Source organism: Mus caroli, unplaced genomic scaffold, assembly GCF_978045245.1.
Source record: "Mus caroli unplaced genomic scaffold, Mus_caroli_1 scaffold_6, whole genome shotgun sequence".
NCBI classification, from domain to species: Eukaryota; Metazoa; Chordata; class Mammalia; order Rodentia; family Muridae; genus Mus; species Mus caroli.
Window position 1 is genome coordinate 48,796,377 of NW_028227261.1, and position 22,376 is coordinate 48,818,752.

The 22,376-nt window shown below is 48.6% G+C and overlaps 1 protein-coding gene across 3 annotated transcripts in view; it reads left to right on the plus strand.

Moving 5' to 3' along the window:
• Nucleotides 1–476: 476 nt before the first annotated feature.
• Nucleotides 477–22,376, plus strand: part of Mroh7 (maestro heat like repeat family member 7) — a 44,804-nt gene continuing 22,904 nt past the window's right edge. The window contains exons 1-10 of one of the 3 annotated variants that reach the window (XM_021161064.3): nt 477–505; nt 5,741–5,775; nt 6,729–7,907; nt 13,965–14,029; nt 16,832–16,915; nt 18,149–18,228; nt 18,469–18,598; nt 19,621–19,716; nt 20,324–20,428; nt 20,585–20,720. In XM_021161064.3, coding sequence (XP_021016723.1) covers nt 6,803–7,907; nt 13,965–14,029; nt 16,832–16,915; nt 18,149–18,228; nt 18,469–18,598; nt 19,621–19,716; nt 20,324–20,428; nt 20,585–20,720 — 1,801 coding nt within the window. In that variant the 5' untranslated portion in view covers nt 477–505; nt 5,741–5,775; nt 6,729–6,802. Of the gene's footprint in view, nt 506–539; nt 603–5,740; nt 5,776–6,728; nt 7,908–8,925; nt 9,072–13,964; nt 14,030–16,831; nt 16,916–18,148; nt 18,229–18,468; nt 18,599–19,620; nt 19,717–20,323; nt 20,429–20,584; nt 20,721–22,376 lie in introns of those variants that run through there. The other 2 variants (XM_021161065.2, XM_021161067.3) reach the window with 2 other exon arrangements.

The window sequence follows — 22,376 nt, forward strand, 5'->3', positions numbered from 1 at the left end:
AACAAAAAATTTAAACCATGTTCTTGGAAGAGCTAGCCACCGGACCTTACTGTCCTTACCACAGAATCTAGGTCACACACAGTGTGTATCTCCAGGTCCTGTCCTCCACCCCACCCTGCTCCACATATCAGTCCTTGGATGAAGCAAGGTGGGGCAGGAAAAAGATCAAGGACTTGGGTTCATTGGTGTCCTGGCTTTTGATCTTTCTTGTCACAGATTGCCTGGCTCCAAAGCACTTGTCACCCTCCAAATAAACAGAGGTATAAGGTCACAGGAGATGTTCTGGGGTTCTTTGAAGGCCCCCTGAGAATCAACTTTCATTTGAGTCAGGTCCTGCCTCAGTGTAGTGGGAGTCTAAAGATGTATCTATCTCTCTTTTTAAAGATTCCTTTGTTCCTCTGCACTGTGTGGGCAGGAGCAGGAGTCTTATTGGCTGGGGGGACTTCCGGATCATGGTGACCTCACAAAGACTATAAGCCCGGCCTGGGCTCGGGGGGGAGCCCAGGTAAGCGGAAGGGTGGCTTTGGGACAGTATCAAGGGTAGGGTCAGCCTTTAAGGCCTCCACAAGGCAGTTACTACCTAGACCCCAACCCCCCACTAGGTAAAAGTCTCCTGTCTGGCTCTAAGTCCACAGTTCTTACTTCATACCTTTGGATTAAAGTTGAATTTTCTGTTGCCATGTGGATGCCCCAGGTGGAGGTAACACACCAGCAGCTCAAGACTCACAGAAAGCTTTTTTGTCTTGAGAGCGGAGTGTGAGAGATCAGGGAAGGTGAGGGGGAAAAGAGTAAGAAGAGCCAGAGGGGATGCCACAGACCAGGGGTGGGGTGGGGTGCAGAGGACCTGGGGCCAGAGCTGCTCCTCTGCTCGCCCAGGAAAGGATGGGGTGTGGATGGACATTTGTGGAAGGCAAGGTGTGTCCCAAGTGGCAGAGGGAATAGGGTGAGAATCTGGAAGGTGCTTTTCCCACTAAGAGATCCCTAGAAATCCCTGTGGTGCTACAGGGGTGGGGAGTGATGGTTGAGAAGCCACCTGCTGGAGACTTTACACAAATCACTAGCTCCCTGAACAGTCTCAGTTAACTAGTTAATGAGGGCCAAGATATCTATTTTGAAGAACATTCATTCATTCATTCATTACCTCCTGAACACTTTCTGAATACCTGCTCTGTGCCAGGCACTGTGCTATGTTACAGAAAAACAGGAGTAATAAGAGAGACACCCACTTCATTTTCTAGGACGGAGACTAAGACAACAGAAAGAGCCACTGATATAGAGGGGTTGATCCGGGAAGAGGGTTCCTCAACAGCGTTTGGGATCTCGGGAGGATTTTCTGGGGGAGGGAGTCATTAAGCTGCTCTGAAATGGGACTGTTAGGTCTGAGGTAGATGAAGGGCTTGAAGGTGAAGCTGAGGGGTCTCATGGGAAGGAGAAAGGCATTGAAAGGTTCCGTGGCAAGAGAGAAGCCAACACACTGAGACACCAGAGAAGCTGAGAATGGCTGAAAAGTGGGTTTTCAAGGCCTGGGCAGGGGATGACTGGGCTGGAGAGATGGAGGGACTTGCCTGTGGCCTGAAGGCCCTGCTAAAAGAGACCCAGAGACCCATGTGCAGACTCCTCCCTGTCATCAAACTGCTGTCATCCATAGGTAATACTGTCTGGTTGCTGTCAAGATGTTTTCCTTTTTAATGGTGTCTGGGCTTGGTGATGCATACTTTCAATCTTAGCTCTCAGTTGCTCAGGCAGGGGGATCACCACTTTAAGGACAATTTAGGTTATATAGCAGTTTTAAAAGGCAGCCTGAATTGCATTGTGAAACCCTGTCTCAAAACAAAACAAAAATCAAACCAACTAGACAAACATAAAAAGAAACAACACAACTGCAACTCTCTTGGTTTTTGTCTTTGTGGTTTTTGGCATGAATTTCTTTAGGTTTGCCCCAGGTTTGCTCCCTCTTTCTGAATCTAGATGCTTATATCTTCTGTTTGGAATATTTGCAGCCATTATTACCTGGAAAGCTTTTCAACGTCCTTTCTCCTCCTGAGACGCTAAGTGGAGAACGCTAGATCCTTTGTTACTGACCTCAAGACTCTGCTGTTTCCCCTGTTGCTTATATTAAGTGATTTTTTTAAAAAAAAATTTTAAGTGAATTTTTAATTTTATATTTCTTATAGATTATTGTTTATTGAGAAAAGGTCTCCATAGGCAGTCCTAGCTGGTCTGGAACTCTCCAGGTAGAGAAGGCTAGCCCCAAACTCACTGAGATCGGCCTGCCTCTGTCTCCTGAGGGCTGGGTGTGCACCACCATGACCGGCTTGCTTTTTTTTGTTTTTTTTTTGTTTTTGTTTTGTATGTGTGTGTTTGACCTGCATGCATATAAGTTTACCATGTGTATACCTGGTGCCTGTGGAGGCTGGATGAGGGAGTCGGAGCTCCTGGGATTGGAGTTAAAGATGGTTGTGGGCTGTCTGTCATGTGGGGCTGCGAAGCCAATGTGGAGCCTCTGAAGAGCAGTTGGGGCTCTTAACTGTTAAGCCACTGCTCCAGTTCCCAGCCTCTCTTTTATCTATCTATCTATCTATCTATCTATCTATCTATCTATCTATCTATCTATCTATCATCTATCTATTTAATTTATTTATTTGAGGCATGCAATCCAGGAACTTGCTATGTATCAGAGGGTGACAATCTGGTCTCTCTGCTTTCCCACTCTGTGCCTGTGCACCTGAATACAGGTCTGCACCACCACACCTTGGTGGATTAAGCAGTGTTTAGTGATTTGCCCTTGAGTTTGGGATACTGTCTTCTGTCTCTACTGTACCACTGAGTTCATCAGATGAGCTTTTCTTCCTTCCTTCCTTCCTTCCTTCCTTCCTTCCTTCCTTCCTTCCTTCCTTCCTTCCTTCCTTCCTTCCTACCTTCCTCTCTCTCTCTCTCTCTCTCTCTCTTTGTTTTTGCTTTTGTTTTTGTTTTTTGAGACAGGGTTTCTCTGTATAGCCTTAGCTGTCCTGGAACTCACTGTAGTCCAGGCTGGCCTTGAACTCAGAAATCTGCCTGCCTCCCAAGAACTGGGATTAAAGGCATACACCATCACTGCCCAGCAAGACAAGCTTTTCAAAATTCAGTTACTAGAGAGGAAGAAGTGGGAGACAATGCTTAGAGGGTGTGTTTCAGTGATACTGGGAGAGCATAAGCTAAGGAGACACACAGTGTCTTTATTTTATTTCTTTGTTTGAGATAGAGTCATACTCTCCATCATAGGCCAGCCTGGAACACATTATGTAGCTCAGGCTGGATTCAGACTCACAGTACTTCTACTTTTGCCTCCCAAGTATAGGTGTGAGCTGCCACACCTGACTTTGTGGTTGCTTGCAACAAGGTCTTAGTAGCCCAGGATGGCCTTGAACTTGTGATTTTTCTGTTCTCATCCTCCTGAGCACTGGAATCACGGTGCTCTACCACTATGCCAAGCTCTAAGAAGCTAGATCTTACATGAAGTTTTGTTTTTAGACAAGGTCTCTCTGTGTAACCCAGCCTATCTTGGGACTTCTTGGGTATTACAGGTTGGCTTTGAACTCATGACAACCATTCTACCTTGGTTTACTAGTTCTGGGATTACAGTTGTGCTCTAACATGCCCAGCTATTAAATGTTCACACACACACACACACACACACACACACACGGTAGCACACTCATGTAGAGATTGCTGAAACAGGAACAGAGTATGTTTATACTTGGGTTGTGGTGATGGTATTCCATACACACACACATGTCCAAACGCATCAAAACATGCACGTTAAACGTACAACCATGGTGTTTCTTTTTGTAAAGCAAAGCCTTGTCTAACCCATAATGGCTTTGAAGTCTGAACTTCCTGCCTCTGTACCTCTCAAGTGCTGGGACTACAGATATGTGACACTCTCTGCTCCTCTTTCTGTTAAAGGTTAATTTAAAAAATATTTTATGAGAATGAATGTTTTGCCTGAATTACGTTTGTATCTTGTATGTATGCAGTTCCTATAAAGGCCAGAAGAGGGTGTCAGATCACCTGGAACTGGAGTTAGAAATGGTTCTGAGCCACCATGTGGGCACTGAGAATCAACTCTGGGTTCTTTGGAAGATAGCCAGTCAGTCTCTTGACTGCTGAGCTATGTCTCCAGCAACCCCAACCCCCTCCACCCTGCTTTTTTTTTTTTTTTTTTTTTTTGGAGACAGGGTTTTTTCTAAGTTACTCATGATTGGCCTGGAACTTGCTATGTAGACCAGGCTGGCATGGAACTCACCGAGACCTCCTGCCTTTGCTTTTCATGTGCCAGGATTAAAGGCATGTGCCATTGCTCCCTGCTCCCCTTCATTCCTCTCAGTGAGCAATTCCCATGTGGTGGAGGGTAAGCCATGAGTTGTCTTCTGCTTTCTGGACTCTCTGAGGACTTGTCTTCCTGTGGCAGGATGGAAGAGGAGAGCTGAGGGAGGAGAAATGTGTCAGGGAGAGTTGGTCTGTCCTGTCAATCTGTCCTTCGGAAATGAGGGGGAGAGCCAGGCTTGAGACTGTCTGCTAGGCCCAGGCCCTACTTACTGCCTTACAGGCCATTCTAGTCTATATTACTCCAGGTCAAGAATGCCTCCCTCTTATAACTACTGTGTGTGTGTATATGAGATAGGAAAAAGAGATGAAGAGCAAAATGTAGGTCTCATCAAGTAAAGGGAGGAAAAATTATGAGTACAAAATTAAGACCAGGGCTTTGGCAAGGGACTCAACATCAAGGAGCCCAAACGCTTTCAACTCCCTGGTTACAAGTGAAATAGGTTTTGGAGGCAATGGTAAGGCTATTCTTCCTGCTTTGTAGGCATCAACTATTAGGAGTGCATATGGCTCCCCTGGCACCAAGGTCTGGACTGTCACAGCCTTTAGCAAAAAGGAATAGAAATATTCCTTTTAATAAAGGAAAGCCTTTTGCAGGCTCACACTCCCTACCAGACACCGTAAGGGCAAGGTCTCTATAACACAGGGAGCTATTGAAGGGCACAGGGCCACTGAGAAAAAGTCTCTTGTCCAGATTCATTCACTCGCACTAGTAAAATGAGCTGATCTATGAACTTGGGACTTCATGACATCAAGTGTATGACCCTTCCAAAGCCAAGCCATGTAGATACAGGTTAGTGGAATGAACGACCGACCCAGGGAGCCAAGATGTGAGTGAATGGGAAAGAAAGAGAGCTAGTGAAAGAATGGATGAGCACAGCAATGTTGAAGAAGAAAACTCAAGAGCTACTGAGTGCTCTCTGCGTGCAGGTGCTATGCCAGACATCACAGAAACCAGCAGTGAGCAAGGCAGAGGCAGTTCCTATAGGCATCGAGTTTTTTGCCTAGTAGGGAAGCCATATGTGTGCGCTAGGAAAGAAGTCAGCAGGATGCTCTGAGAGCTTCTTATAGGCAGCCTTTGCCTGCTTAGGGAACCTACAAGGGTGAAGATTTAAGTGGTAGCTTGGGTGGGGAAATGGATTAGAGGAGCCCAGCCTGTGGAAGGCCCAGGCCTGCAATCATGGAGTGGGAGGAGAAGAGGGGGCTTTAAGGAGGGCCATGCAGGGCAATATAGAAGACCCCTTTAGGTTCTCTAACAACTGGGAACTCTGCTCTAAGGACAACAGGAAGCCATAGGTTAGCCCGTGGGTGGGTGGCATAGAGATGGTCTTGGTCTCTCGTGTCCTGACGTGATTTCTTTTTCATGTCTTTCTAGGGGACCACTCCTGCTTAAGAACACCATGTTGTCAGGTGAGCTGCTCTTACAGATCCTGTGGGGGAGGGTGCCCGAGGGGCGGGATCAGGTGCCAGAAGACCAGGGAGTTTACTACCCACAGTTAGACTGCTAGGCAAGTAGGTTCCATTTTCATGACTGTTGTCTGTTCTCTTGCCAGGCTGTAGGATGGATGCTCCTGCCTTTGAGACTCTAGGCTGTGACCACATGCAGAGTAATTCTAATGACTTAGGGGTTTGTCCCTAGACTCGGGGGATCTATATCGGTGAACTGAGGTCACATGGGGTTGGCTGAGAATTGGGTAATCCATAACGAAATATCTTATTCTTGTCCAACCTGTAAGTGGGAGAGATTGCTCATTGGCTCGTTTATTATGACTGCCTTGCGTGCTTGGCCCTGTCTGGGAGTTAGAGATGCTGTGGGATCCAGGATATCCCCAGTTCCCTCCTCCTCTCCTCTCCTCTTTCTTTCTCTTCCCATGTTCTCATTTTCTCCTCTCTTTCCCTTGCTTCTGTCCCATTCTTTCTTACTTCCATTTTGGAGGCAGGATCTTACTAATAGCCCAGGCTGGCCTTGGACTGTCCTCCTGCCTCACCCTCCCAAATGCTGGGGATACAGGTGGGAGCCACCATGTCTGGTTGGAATCACTGCAGCTTTTGATACCTAGAGCTTTGTCTCTAACAAGGCTCAGTCAGTCCTTAGTATGAAGGGGAATCAGGTCAATGGTAGGAGAGCTGAGCTCGGCAAGGGATAGTGGGAGGTACCAAGCCATGCACGTGTTCAGACGTGAGGTGGTGAGGATCAGGAGGTCAGGAGGTCAGGAGGTCAGGAGGTCAGTACCCATGCCATGGAATGGAGAGAGTGGAAGGGGACTAGTGTTTGATGGAGCTACAAAGGAGGGCTGGTAGAAAGAGGCTCTATGCCGGGCATAGGATGGGTGCTAGCAGGCTGTGTCCATCTTCTCTCTCAGGAGTGCTGCAGGGAGCCCCACATTCAGCAGCTGGAGAAAAGGGACAGTGGCCTTGAGAGACCTCCAGACCGAACATGGCCCTGAGTCGGGGAACTAGTCTCATTCTCCATGAAGACCCTGAGAAGACACCAAGTCCTAACTCCTGTGAGGTTCCAGGAATTATGTCCAACACCACACCTAGGCCCACGCCAGACCTGGCCCTCGCTCCTCCCCCAGCACATGCCTTGGCTCTCACTCCAGCCCTTCATCCAGCTCTGAGTCCTGACCCAGAGGGGGTCTCTGGCCCAGTGTCTAATGACATCCCCAGCCACAATGCCAGTGGGGCCACGACTCCATCCTCCACCCAGATCAACACTGTGGACACTGCTGACCAGGGCTTGAACCACACCTCCGGGCCCGACGCTGCAGGGACTCTCTGCCCAGACTCACAACCAGCTCGAAGCCCTAGCTCTACCCAGGCCACTGTTTTGAGTCCAGAGACTTCTTCTAGGCCATGCTCTGAGGATGTCTCCAAGTCCTTCTCAAGCAAGGTTTTTGGTTTGGGTCAGAGTAACTCTAATCCTTCCAGGCCTGAGCCAAACCTATATATAAGAGCTCTTTCCAGAGAAGCCTTGGTCCGGAGTCATAACATCTCCAGGCAGGGCTCACAGGTGCCTCTTCTTCTTCCCTCCAACACTTCTTTGGACCGTCTGCACTCTGGGAACATCTCCAAGGTGAACCTGGGCATAGCTCCAAACTCAAACGAGGCTATCACGTTGACTTCACACACTATTTTTGCATCCATTTCTAAAGAAGCCTTGAGTACACCCTGGAACACAGGCTCCAAGGGGTCCATCAATGGGACTTCCACCATCCAACCCAGGTCTGGTTTAAATGTGACAGTCACTCACACTTCACATGTCAGCATGATTCCTGGTTCCAGTGAAGGCCTCAGTCTGCAGTCAAGTGCCCAAGTACCCAACTCCACTCTCTCTCCATCTTCCTGCATGACGCTGATCATGGGCTCTGATTCACCGAGCATGGACTCCAGCTTCCTGGTGACCGACACCTCCACCCTGACCCTGAGCAGTCATCGAGATTATTCTGAAGACAACAGCATCCGCACCATGCCCCTGGAGGAGAATCTGGGAAAGTGGGGCAGCCTGCAGGGTGTCACAGCTCTCCAAAGCCCCCCTGAGGGTGAGTAAGGAAGGGGAGATAGCTTAGAAGGGCTGTATGTTCAGAACCATTAGGCAGGGAGGGCAGTGGAGAGGAAGAAGGGAGCATATGACAGTTATAGCACAGTGTGATCACCATGTTCCCTTGCCAGCATCTTGGCCAACTGTATGACTTGGGAGCTACTCAGCCTTCTCAGGTGTCAATTTCTTTAACTGTAATATGACAATCCTTCCCTTTTGGGGGGTGGTGAAGTCTCAATATGTTGCTCTGACTGGCCTGGAACTCATTATGCAGACCAGGCTGACCTCGAACTCACAGAGATGCCCTGCTTCTGTATCTTCAGTGCTGGGATCAAATATGTGTGCCACCTGGCAATGATCCTTCCATTGTATCCAAATCCTGAGCACACCCACTAGTCATATGTCCCATTTAAAATGTCTTCCATTTTCTGTATAAAGGTCAGCCCTTACTCCCTAGGCTGAAGTTTGACCAGAGGATCAGGGAAACTCTGAGCTTAGCTCTATCGCCTCTGTAGAGATTTGAGGAGTCCTCTCAGGCCCTGACCTCGGAGCCTACACCTCCCTGCCGCTATGCAGGAGGTCTGTGCTGTATAATATCTCAGTTGGTATTTCTGTCATAATTTATGGAGACAAGGTCTCATGTACCCCACGCTGGTCTTAAACTTGCTACACATTGGGGATAAAAAAATTCTCCTGTCTCCACATTTCAAGTGGAGAGATTACAGGTGTGTGCCTCCACATCTGGATCAATCAATATTTCTTTTTTGTTTTTGCACCAATGCCATTTTGTGTGTGTGCAAGCTACACCCGGGCCTTGAAGACCTTCTTTTAAACTAGCTAATACAGTTTTAATACTAAGGATTGAACCCAGAGCCTTGGGCATGTTGAGCCATTGTCTTGCCACTGAGCTACATCCCCAGTCTGAATGCTTTAGACGAGTGGAGTTATATAACCTGTGGCCTTTTATGATTGGTTCATTTCACACAGCAAAGCATTTTCACGTTGTATTCACACTGCAGCATGGACCAGGACTTCATTCTTGTGTCTGGAAAGTATTCTCTTGTACGGATACCTACATTCTGCACGTATCTATCTGTTACCAGTGATGATGATGATGATGGTGGTGGTGGTGATGATGATGACGACGACGACAACCTCATATTAGGTCATTTTTACTCGTTGGAATCACAGAACCAATGAAACTGATCCTTGATTGACCAGTAAAAGTAAGGTTTAACCTTGCTATGTAGCTCAGGCTAGGCCTCAATTCTCAGTCTTCTTGCCTCAGCTTCCTTACTGCCACTATGCCCATATGAAGATTCGTTCTTGGCTGAATATGGTAGGAGCATGGAGGAAGGCTTACATATCAGCTGCTTGTTGACAGTGGGGAAGTCATAGATACAGAGTCAGAGAGACAAGGGGAAAGAAGGGCTGAAGAAGGGAGAAATCTTCACATCTTTTCTGAGAGTCAGTGAAAAATGGCTGGGAATTTCTTTTCCTCCTTTTTATTATTCTCTGGATACTCTCATGGCAGTTGTAAACTGTCATGGTAATGATGGGGGTGTGTGTGCGCATGACATCGAGGCTTAGCATGAAGATGGGATTGCCGTAGCTAGGGGTTGTTTGGAAGTTGTATTTCAACTAGTTTTGGCTGGTCCACCTGGCGAGACTGCTGGCCTACAGACGTCAACCAAAGAAAGATAAGCAAGTTCAGGGCAAGACAGAAGCTCAGCTGAGTCACCTGAGTCACCTAGGAAAGGTAACATCCTGACAGCCATTCGAGTTTTCTGTATTTCTCTTCTCTTCTCTTCTCTTCTCTTCTCTTCTCTTCTCTTCTCTTCTCTTCTCTTCTCTTCTCTTCTCTTCTCTTCTCTTCTCTTCTCTTCTCTTCTCTTCTCTCCTCTCCTCTCCTCTCCTCTCCTCTCCTCTCCTCTCCTCTCCTCTCCTCTCCTCTCCTCTCCTCTCCTCTTCTCTTCTCTTCCTCCATCTCTCTCTTTCTCTTTACAGACAGGGTGTTTGTACCCCAGACTAGCTTTGAGCTTCCTTGAACTTCTGCCCCCCTGGAATTTGGGGATCACATACATGGACCAGCATGTCTGGTTTTATATGATGGGGACCATACTCAGGGCTTTGCATATTCTAGGGAAACATTGTTCCAGTAGAGAGACACCCTCATGCCTACTGTTGGCTATTTTATTTTATTTTTTAAGTTACATTGATTGATTGATGTGTGTGTGTCCCATAGTGTGTATGTGGAGGTCAGAGGATAACTGGCAGGAGTCAATTCTCTCTATCTTGTGAGTCCCTGGATCTAACTCAGACCAGCAGATTTGGAGGCCAAGTACCTTTACCAGAGGAGTCACCCACAGTTTCTCTTCTGGTTGTTTTAAACAATGCTGCCATTTCCAGAGTTAGGTAGAGCAAAAGCCCGCCTCTAGGAAGTCCTGATGCAGTGACATAACACATTCCCTAAAGTCCAAGGCAGGCTGTGATATAGGCAAAAAGGAGCTTTCTCTCCAAGGAGCCCTACCGGGGATCCTGGAGGATTCATGTCCTGCTACTTGTCTTGTGGCCACTCTCAGTGGTCTCTGTGTTACACAAGGATGAGAAGCAAAACTTAGGGTTAAGACAGCAGGGGATTTTCCACAGTGGTGATCCAGGTCTGCTTGGGTTGGCTGCTGTCTGGTTGGTAGTTCCTTCTCATCTCAGTGACCATGCAGAGGACTTGCTGGTGCCCAGAAAATCTGGAGTTCCTGGGGACTAAGGTAGCCAAAGGGAGGAGAGACCAGGAAAAGCCCAGGAGGAGGAAAACAGGAAACCATATGGAGCTCCCGAGATCAGTGACTAGGAATCATGGTCCAGGGCTATGGGAGGTGTGTGGCTTTCGTTTTCTTTCCTCCAAAAAAGCAAGTAGAGGAGGAAAGGGTTTATTTAGTTTACATTTCCACAGTGCTGTTCATCACTGAAGGAAGACAGGACAGGAACTCAAACAGGGCAGGAGCTGATGCTGGCTTGCTCAACCTGCTTTCTTATAAAACTCAGGATCACCAGCCCAGGGATGGCTCCACCCACAGTGGGCTAAGGCCTCCCCCACTGATCACTAATTGAGAAAATGCCTTGCAGCTGGATCTCATGCAGGCATTTTCTCAGCTGAGGGTCCTTCCTCTCTGATGACTCTCACTTGTATCAAGCTGACCCAAAACCAGGCCACCCACAATAACGACTACTTTCCAGGATGGTCTGATGCTGAGGGCCTTCTGATATGTTGGCTGGCCATTTGTATGCCTTCTCCAGAGAAATGTCTCTTCCACATCCTTTGTGACCTTTTTGTTTTCTCCTCTGTCCCTCTGTTCCTCCTCCTTCCCTTGTTCTCTGAGACAGGGTGTCACTTTGTAGCCCAAGCTAACTTGAAATTCACTAGGTAGTCTTGATTGGGTTAGACTTGCAGCAATCCTCCTGCTTCAGGTCTACCAAAGGCTTGGATTACAAGCACAAGCCACTAGGCCTGGTTTAATTTTTTTTTTAATTTAAAGGTGATAGAACACTTGAAGAACATGTACAAGACCTGGGGTTCTTTATTCAGGGGAAGGGAGGGAGGGAGGGAGATACAGAGAGAGATTGTTATTTATACAGGATCTTGCTATGTAGCCCAGGTTGGCTTGGAACTCATGACTCTTCTGTCTCAGACTCTTGAGTGCTGGGATTCCAATTGTGTGCTACTGTGCCTGACTCTCTGTTCACTTTTATTAGGTACATCTACAACAGTGTGGTCATAGATTGGGCACAAGTTAAGTATGTGTGCATGTTGTATGTGTGTTTTAGGGTATATGTGTCCATGTAGGTATGTGCATGTGTGTGATGTATATATATATATATTCATGTGTGTATGTTAGGGGTGATTTGAACTTGGATCCTCATATTTGTATAGCAGACTCTTTACTAAATGAACCCCAGCTCTTTAAATATTATTTTTGGTTTTGGGGTTTTGTATACGTATGTATATGTGGTAACTGTGTACATATGTGCCTGTTCACAAGTGTGTGGTACACATGCATTTTGATGGCTGAGGCTGGCATCAGGAGTCTTTCTTGATTTCTCTTTATCCTATTGATTAAATCAGGGTCTTTAAGTTGAACACAGAGGTTGCCTATATGGCCAGTCTACCTATCCAGGGTAACTCAGGGATCTTCTCTCCACCATCTGAGACTAGGGTTACTGGCAGAGCACCGTATTCCTCCTGCACGGATGTGGGAGCCAGGGATCTGAACCCAGCAGGTGCTCTATCCATGAAGCCATCTCCAGCCCCTTAATGTATTTTACACACGGTTTTAAAAGCTAACAGAATAGCCAAAGGTACAGCGTTAAAATCTTTCTTTTCCTGAGTCACTTGTTTGTAAGCTGCCAAATGACACCTCATCACTCCTAAATGTTCAACACGTTTCCTACGGATAAGCACAAAATGTGATCACCATATGTGCCGCTCTTCCGGTTCTCCCACCTTACTGAAGTGTGGCCCACTCTCCCAGCGCTGTGCTCTTAGCCCAGGTTCCAGTTCAGGCTCGTCATCCTGTCTGGCCTGTCCAGCCTCCCTGGCCTTCCCTGCCTTTCCTTTCTTCAATGCATGGAAGGTAGCTCGTCCTAGGATGCTCTTCTTCAGAATGACATTCAGGTCCTGGAGCAGGTCACCCTGAAAGAAATAGCAGAGGGACACACTGGCTTTTCTCACTGTGCCCCCTCTGGTGTCTCATGGTTTTGATTCTTGAGGGATGCTCACTTCCATCTGATAAGAGGGTCACTTGGGCTCTCCACTATAGCCATTGCTTTTCCCTTGAAATATCGTGTGGTGAGGGGCTTTGAAATCATAATTATCCTGTTCCTTCAAACTTTCAATGCATGCGTGAGTTTATTTGTGGCGTCTGCTGGTTTAAGGGCTGCAAACCAGTTGCTATCATTAGTTATGTGGATCGGGTTTCTTTAGTTTGACCAGCAGAACTTCCTATAGGTAAGCATGCCCCTTCCTCCAACCCACTCCATTCATCTGAGCTCTCTTCCTTGTTTTCTGGGGCCAGATGGCCCAGGCTCATCTCAGACTTCCCTGGAACCTGCTGTTTCCCCTCAGAGCCTTGTTGGTTTCAGCAGAGAATAGCATTTAGAAGCCAATGTCCTGGACCAGTTGTGTTCTTTTTACCTCTGGAAGTTCAGGCAAGATCATCTTTGAGTCCTAGCTTCCTACATCCTGGTGGCTTGGACCTCAGATAGATAGATAGAGATCTGTTTTTTCTTTAGTGTCCCTTTAAGCAGAAGGCTTTTATTGGCCCTCCTCAGCTAAGTACCCATCACTGGTTCTGTCATGGTAGTTAGAGGACTGACACACTAATTGGCCAAGCTTTGGTTGCAGACCCATCTCTCTTTGAAGGAGAGTGGGTGAGGTTTTACCTAAATGCTTGGAATTGGTACCTACAGGAAAGACAGGTGTCCCTTCACTCAAAGCAGGTAAGGGACCAGGGGTGACAAAACAGCTGTCAGTCACTGTAACAAGTATCTATGGACGGGATAAGTCCTGAAGGGCAGGAACAAGAGGTTCTGGGAGGATACACGTGCTCTCTCTTACCCTGGAGGTCACGAGAAGCCTCTGTGAGGAACAGAAGGCAAGGTGAGGCCTGAAAATGGGGTCCCTAGGGAACAGGGGCAAGGAATAACAACTGGAGTAGAGAAAAAACACCCGACCAGAAGCTTGCCTGGAACTGGACAAAGACCAGTGTACACAGAGCCAAGGATGGAGGAGAGAGCAAGGGAGATAAAGCTGGGGGGATGGACAGGGAGCCCGACTGGGCAGGGCCACGATAGCAAGAAAGATTAATGACATGGAGTTTCATCAAAGGCTTTGGGGGGGGCAGGGCGACACAAGCTGATTTACATTTTCCCAAGCTTTGTTGGTCTGTTGAGGAGTAATGGTTGGAGGGACCCAGTGGGGGAGGAGAAATGGGAATATGTCTCCCTGAGGACATTATGATCTATTCTGTCGTCCTCTTTCACCGAACCTGTGCTGTGTGTGCAGGAACCTCAGAAGAGGTGAAGGTCAATGAGGCAGAGAAGAGAGACCATGACAGCAAAGCAGCTCTGGTATGCTCAACTCCCGGGCCCTCCCCTCCTCTCCATTCTCCCCCTCCCCCGACCCCTCTTTTCAGACAGAGACTTGGTGTGTAGCCCTAGCTGGTCTGGGACTTAATATGTAGAACAGGCTGGCATCAGGCTTGTAGCAATCCCCCTGTCTCTACCTCCTGACTGGTGAAACAACAGGTTTATGTCACCACACCCAGGTCACAGCCTACTTTCCCTGGGCTAGCCTGGTCTACCAGCCACTGCAGTCTTCTTTCTGGGAACGCGGAGCTGTCCAATGTCCTGAGTGCTCACCAGCTCCTCTTCCTGCCCGTTCACCTCCATTGTAATTTAGTTTGCATCCCTGAGATCCTGACAGAACAGTTTAAGGGAGGAAAGGTTTATTTTGGTTCATGGTTTCACAGGGTTTTCGACATCATCACAGTAGAGAAGGCAGGGTGGAGCAGTGGGAGTGCGTGGCACATACTGCCTGCCCATCCAGAAGGACAGGAAGCAGTGATTGATAATGGGGCAGGAAGTGAACCATGTCCCAGGACTCCCCCCAGAGACTGGTTTCTGCCACTCAGACCCTACCTCCTAAAGGATCCACAGCCTTTCCTAAGCATCTCCAGCTGGGACTGGGACACTCCAAACAGAAGCATGAGGGAGAGATTTCAGATTCCAAGCATTGCAGTCTCTCCCATAGAACCTCCCATAACCCAGGAGTCTTTTCTGTCTAATAGCAGAGCCTTAAGCAGAGCAGTGCTTGGCACATAGTAGGTTCTGAGTAAACATATGTAACAACTGAGGGGCTTGTGGGATCAGGTCTAAACCAGGTCTGGCCACGCAGCAGAGGATAGGCCAGCAGGGGCAGGCATGAGCATGACCCAAATGTGGATGTGTGGTGGGTTGAGCCTGGGAGTCAGGAGCCGTCTCCTCATCTATAGAACGGGCTTAGTGGAGGTGAAGCGAGGACCATTCAGACGCAAGCTCGGTGCCAGTACAGGGAAGGCAATGCAGGCCTCCATTCAGCGAGTCTGGCAAGGCCCCTGAAATGAGCTGGATGCTAATCCCAATGCCACGCACAGAATTGCAACCCGGCATTTCAGTCTGGAGAAATAGACCTTTATTCTTGTTACTCAGAACTTGGCCTGAGTGTCTACTCACGTGTGCAGCTGTCTCTGGTTAGTCATTCTTTTTTTTTTTTTTTAAAGGTTTTTATTATCCTTTATTATTATTATTTATTTTATTTATATGAGTACATCCCAGAAGAAGGTATCATGTGGTTGCTGGGAATTGAACTCAGGATTTCTGGAAGAGCAGTCGGTGCTTTTAACCACTAAGCCACCTCTCCAGCCCTGGCTAGTCATTCTAAATTGGCACCCTTCCCCCTTTCTGAACCGCAATTAACGACCCATCGCAGCTCAGTTCAGTCGATGCTGGGAGAGGGGTTAGGAGTCAGGGGGTTACCTTCTCCTGACCACAGTTTGACTTTCAGCTTGGAATCTGAAATCTCTCCCTCATGCTTCTGTTTGGAGTGTCCCAGTCCCAGGTGCTTGCTTCATCTGTTCTACGTTGTATAGACATCACTGTGGAGGCTGACACTCGAATGTCCCTTGCTTGCCAGGTTCTCTCTCTGCATGGGCTCATTCCTCAGTTTAGCCTGGGTTTCTTTCTGGCATGGTGTCTGGGTTCCAAAAAGGGAAAGTGTGTTTTGGGACAAACCCAGACATACATTCTTTCTACAATGATCCGGTGGCCGGAGGTGAAGGAGATTCTGTCCATTGATAGGATACCTGCAAAAGAACTTGTGACCGTAGTTAACCTTCCATGTTCTGCATCAGATCAAGGCGGTTTTTTCCCCCTTCACTGTGTAATGTTAAGTGATTCATTTCATGGGGTCTTGTCTTCTTCCTTAAGATGATGGGAATCAATGGATTGGCACAGGTTACTGTGTTCTCTCTCCCAAGTAGCAGAATACCTTCTTCATCTGACTAGACTTTACTAAAGGGCTGAGAAGTGTTCCTACTGATGGTAGAATTTCAGGTTGAGGTGTATGGACTCTTTCTGTCCTTCGGTTGGTTAGTGAGGGAGAGGTGCTTTGTAGCCCTTCATTCCTGCTCCTCCAAATGCAGACTGCAGGGGCCATCCTTCCCACCTGGCCATCAGGAGTTTCCACCAACGTTATCCACCCACACACCCCTTGAAGAAACACGTCCCTTTCCTTGGGCTGTGACAGTTTTAATTGTCAGTCTGATATAATCAAGAATCACAAGGAAAGAAAGTTTCAAAGAGAGATTGCCTAGGTCACCTGCATGTCTGTGAGGGATTATCTTGACAGTATCAGTTGAGTAGTAAATCCCCACCCACTGTGGGTAGTTTCATTCCCTAGGCAAGAGATCCTGAACTGTCCCAAGAACGGAAAAAGTGAGCTGAGCGCCTGACTACATGCATTCTTTGCTCTCTGCTCCTTGACTATGGATGTCATGTGACCACTAGTCTAAAGTTTCTATCCTGTGACTTCTCCACCACTATGTAGGGTCTCCTTTTGTAGCTCTGGCTGTCCTGAAACTCACTATGTAGACCAAGGTGAGCTCAACTCACAGAGATCTGCCTGCCTCTGCCTCCAAAGTGCTGGGATTAAAGGCGTGCAACGGGAAGCCAAACCTAGACATGGGCCAATGCCAGGGTTGGGTGGTTGGGGAAGAGCTACCTCCGTGGGCTGTAGGTGTTGGGTGGCTAGAGGGTGCTGCATTATGCTGCCAAGGGGAGGGCAGAACTCAGTGGCAGTCTCACCGAGTGGCTCTGCTTCCCACTGGCCTGAAGGTAGCAAACATCATCACTTACCAGAAGAATCAGGAAATGGTGGAAATGAAAGAAGAAAAGGAGGCAACCGTGAAGATGATGATGGTAAGGAGCTGTAGGCGGGTCTGTGGGACTGGGGTGGAGTTCTGAGGGTGACAGTTGGGTGAGTTGGGAAGAGGACAGGGACAGGAGGCAGGCACTTCAGACTCGAGGCTCAGTTCTGTCCACCTCACGCTGCCCACACCCGACAAGAGGGAGTATGGACAAGTTGTTGCCCTTCTCTGAGCCCCACTCTTGCCATCTTACAAATGGGTGCATCTATGCCTGCATCTTTGCCTATGGGAGGACACAACCCAGTGGCTAGTCCATTGTGAAGTCTGTGCAGCAGAGAACGGTTATCATGAACCCATTCTCTAACCTCTCCCCGCAGAAAGCCCTCTTGATGGGCAACTTCAGAGGGTTCCCTAAAACAGTCTCCTCTTAATTACTCATTAGGAGGAGACTGAGCCCCAATAACCATGGAGGCTTGCATAGTTGTAGTCAGTTTTGTGATCCTTAAAGAGAGGGAAAGGAGTTACAGGGCTAACTCAACCAGCAGCGTTTGCCTCACAAGAAAGACTTCCTGAGTTTGAGCCCCAGAACACACATTAAAAAAGAAAACACTCGTGTAACTCACAATCATAATCCCAGTGTTGAGGACACAGATATAGGCTTTCTGGCCAATCAGACTAGACCAACTGACCAGCTTTGGATCCTAGCAAGAGCCCTTGCCTCAAAAACCAAGGTTCATAGCTCCTGAATAACACCTCCAGCCCCTGCATGTGCACATGAACACACACACACACACACACACACACACACACACACACACACACATCTTGCATACACATCTGCCCATATATGATACATAAAAAATGGAGAAAGTCCTGTCCTTTGATATATTTAACTTTCACTAGCATTAGTCGAACACCTACTATGTGTAGGTATTAAATACGAAGTGAAAAAATTAGGACATTTGGGGATTTTAATTGGACAGCTTTCAAAGGCCATGCCTGGTGCTTCTTGCTTGGGTCAGTTCCATGGTTTAGCGGTATGTCACCATAAGGGCACCATGGGAATTATTCTCCTGGTGCTCGCCATATGGAATGCGCAGATCAGGGCATGGACTGTTTAGAGTGGTCTTGAACTGAGGGCTTGACATTGATCTGGGCAGAAAGCTGGCTCTCCTACCTGCCCAGTGGGAGAGTGCTCCCAGACCAAGGGCCTGCATGGCCTGCTGTCAGAGCCCGGAAGTCAGCCCCCAAGCTGGCTCTCACTGGCTCTATGATCCCCATCCAGAGACAGATCCAGGAGGAGCCACTGGATTCCCTTTTGAGTCCTGCTCGACGGCAGGCTATGGAGATCCTGGCACAGCTGAGGTATCCCTGTCCTTTCTCTTCCAAACTCTGCCCCTTCTCACACTCCTGTCCACTTCGAGCCTTTCCCTCTCCCCCTGCCCAGTTCCCTGTGGAGCCTGTTACTTCCACACCCATTGCTCACACCCTACCTTCTCCCGTGGATCTAATCTCAGGTGACCCTCCCTAAGTCAGGTGTCCCCTTCCCCATGCTGCATCCTCCGGCCCTCCCTCACTCCACACCTGGCATCCTGTCTCTCCCAGTCACATCAAGCCTATCCTGAGTGTGCGGGAGAGGGTGGAGCTGGTGAACACTTGCGTGCGGAGCGTGTTCTCACTGCCCTCCGTGCAGGCCATGCAGGAGAAGGACGAGTCCAAGGCCGAGGTCATCCAGGTGAGCTGGACCCTCCTGGTGTGGCTTTAGGTTTGGGGACATCCTCAGAAGGGACAAGGTTCAGGGTTGAGTGGGGACTGTCTATAGATGGTCTTACTTTCTCCTTGGCTGAGTGGCCTGGAGCACCTCCCCTCACCTGCGACAGTCTGAACAGATACTTGATAGCTATTCAGCAGAAGAGTGAACTGTTGCAGTAATGGCTTCCTTAGGAGGGCCCTGTCCTGTATCAGGGATACAGACAGATGCTGTTAGGCCATAGGAAGTGGGCAGGATAGGAGGGTAGTACTGAGGACTGTGCTCTATGGAAGAAGACTGGGGGAAACTGGGCAGGGACCTGGAGAACAGAGCTTCAAAGGGGGTTTGGTGAGCATCTTTAAGTCTCTGCAGAATCATTCCTGGAGGTACCACAGCAGGGGATACTAAGGTATAAGATGCAAGGAGAGCTAGGGTCAAGCGGGAGGTTGAATGAGAGGGGGGGTCCAGCTGTTCAGCTACCCTTTCTCTCAGCAGATATTAGCCATGTTCCTCTCCAGGTCACTACGGTAGTCTCCCAGTAGTGTGAGGGGGGAGGAGATGGATGCCATCAAAGAACCCGGCACCCAAAATCTCCTCAGTAGTCCGTGATGCAAGCATAAATCATGGGCTATTAAAAAGAGTATGGGATGAGGAACGTGGCCTCAGGAGGATGGAGCACGTGGGTTCCTGGAAGAGGGTGGCATAGAGAACCTGTACAGAACCCATGCCAACTGCCAGGATGATAAGTGGTGTGACTGAAGATTGGAGGGGTGGGGGGACAGGGACTCTGACAGGCATGCTGTAGAATGGGTAGAGGTGAGGCTACACAGACAGATAAGATAGCCTCTGGGTTCTGGATTCTCAAGCTGGTGGCCTGAGAGGACCCAAAGTCATGGCCAGAATCCTTGCTGTGGAAGGAACTGGCAGCCTCTTGTAGTTACAAGTCTTGCCAGCAGAGGGCGGTGGTGTCTAACAAGCTCCCAGCAGCTCTGTCCTCCTGTCCACAGATCCTTTACTACCAGACCTTGGATTCCTTGCAGAAACTTCTGAATGCCCTCTTTATTGAAGACCCCACTCCTGCTGGGCTGAAGAGCATCCTGGAGGTGCAGGGGCGGGGGGGGGGGAGGGGCGGCAAGCGGGGAAAGGGAAAAGGAAGTAGGAAAATAGCTTCATACAAGTGGGAGGTGGGCTCTGAAGGAGTGGCGTCATCCTGAGCCAGAGCCCTGCTTCCATGTTGTATTTTACGCTGTGTTATTTAGTTTTGGTGACGCTGAGGGTTGGACCCAAACCCTTGTACCTGCGAGGCAAGCACTCTACCTCTGAGCCACAGCAGAGGCCTGTTCCCGATTTCCTTGTTTATCTGTATACATCATCGCACTGAATTGCCTAGTACTGCCTTGAACTTTTGATCTTCTTGTCTCAGCTTCCTGAGTCACTGTCTGCAATTCCCCTACAGCCACTGCTCTTGCCCTACCCCTTTCTCCATCCATATCCCTGTCTCTTCTCTCTTCATTGACCCTGCCCCTTCCTTTGCTCTGAGTCCCCTTCTCAGCTCAAACCCCATCTGTCATTGATCCTCAGGAGGAGAACGAGGACTGTGGCAAATTGCCTTCTTTCTTCTTCTGGAAGCTTCTTGCAGATTACTGGCTTACCCACGGACAGCAGGGGCTGGCAGACAATGGTAGCAGAATCTCTCCCTTGTCCCCACAGCCCCTAGGGCCCTGGATGAACTCTGGGAAGGCCCACGAGCGGGCTCGGGCTGTGAACAGCAACGTCTCTGTGTTGAACCACACACTTGTGACCCTGCCATTCTTAGTGAGTGTTCCTGAGTGTGACCCTGCCATTCTTAGTGGGTGTTCGGGGGTGGGGGCATTCCGGTGACTTCTCAGTTGATCTTCTGCAGCTGGGCAGGTCTTCTTGCCCTGCACAATGTAGCCTCAGACTCCCTCCCTGTGATTGGGACACTCACAGATATCCTCGGGGTTCCCAACACTGGGTCTTCTGCTGGGGAGGCTCCTTCTTCGAATCGGGGATCCTGATGAAGAGATCGGACGGGAGGCTCTGGATGGCATCACCATCCTCTACACCATCCTGGATCTCCAGAAACGTATGCCCAAGTCAGGTCCCTAGCCACTGCACAACTAGGGAGGGGAGCATGGTGGTACGGATGGGCAGTTGAAGGCAGGCAGAATGGGTCAGATGGGGATTGGGAGCTGATGGGAAACTCCTATCTCCATGGAACCAGGAGCAGAGGTACAAACTAGCCATTGTTTTTCATGTTTGTTTGTTTTTAAGATCTGGCCCCTGACTTTTAATCCTCCTGACTTAGCTTCTCAGGTACTGGGACTACAGGCATGTACTGTCCTGCGTAGACAACAACTCTATCACGACAGAAGCTGTCCTTCAGTTGGCTAAGCTTTCCCATATTGTTCCAACCTTGATTTCTCCTTCTAATGTACCATGTGCACCTAGGCATGATGGCCCTGATGTCTTCTTCCTTTGTCTGTCTTTCCTACTAGACTGTAATGCCATGAGGGTAAGGCAGGATTCTCTGTTCTTTCTGAGTCTAGCCATGGGCTGGCATATGGTCTTATTCAGTGAATATGCATAGGACCTCATGAAGACAAGGTCCTACAGTAGAGTCTGGAGCCTGTAGGTGAAAGCACAGTCCGAGGTTAGGTTTCAGGGAGCTCATGTGATGGTATGAGCCTACGGTTCCCAGGCTGCCTTCAACCTCCTGCCGTTCTTTCTCCTTAGTCCCGATTCTATATCAACCAGGAAACCTCGGCTGGTTTCCTAGTTTCTCCTGACTCCGAAGGCAGAGTGGCCTGCATGTCACACCTGGCTTTGGCTCTCGACTTTCCCAGCTTGAGTGACCTCTTCTGTATATTTCTCTAGATTTCCTCATCTGTTACAGGATTATGGTTGGCTGCTTTTTGAAATATTAAATGGTATTCTTCATACGAGTTCATGGGAAGAGATCAGCTCAGGGTCCCATGTCATAGGTGCTTGTCGAATAGAACTCTCCTCTCTTCGTGTCCCCCACTTTCTGGGATATGTCTGGGGTCCCTGCTCTTTCTCATTGCTAGCATGTGGGACAATGCTTCCTAAGAGATTTCTCCACTGGCCTGGAGGCATGCATGTCTTTTAAACAGGTGGATGAAAAGTAGGCTACAGTATGTCTTTTTTGGGGGGTGGGGGAGCGGGCTATTTGAGACAGGGTTTCTCTGTGTAGCCCTCAGTAGACCAGGCTGGCCTCAGAAGTCCACCTGCCTCTGCCTCCCAAATGCTGGGATTATAGGGTTAAAGGTGTGTGCCACCACTGCCCGGCTCTTTTTGTTTTTTTTTTTTGTTTTTGTTTTTTTTTTTAATGTATATAAATACACTGTAGCTGTCTTCAGACACACCAGAAGAGGTCCCATTACATTTGGTTGTGAGCCACCATTTGGGTGCTGGGAATTGAACTCAGGACCTCTGGAAGAATAGTTACTGCTCTGAACTGCTGAGCTATCTCTCTAGCTTCGGTAGGCTACAATGTTGATTAGCCCTAGGACAGGGAGAGTATAGTCCAAATCGAGGCTGCCAATGGTGGCTGGAGATGTGGGACACCCAGATTAATTGAATCCACATTTGGCGGACACGGAGTCATTTTTAATGTTTTTGAGTATGATTTGTCCTGCTGCTATTCAGGTTGAGCTGAGTGCCTTGTACTTCTTGGGAAAGCCCCAGGCCACAGTGACGCTGGAGGAGGAGGGCATTAGCT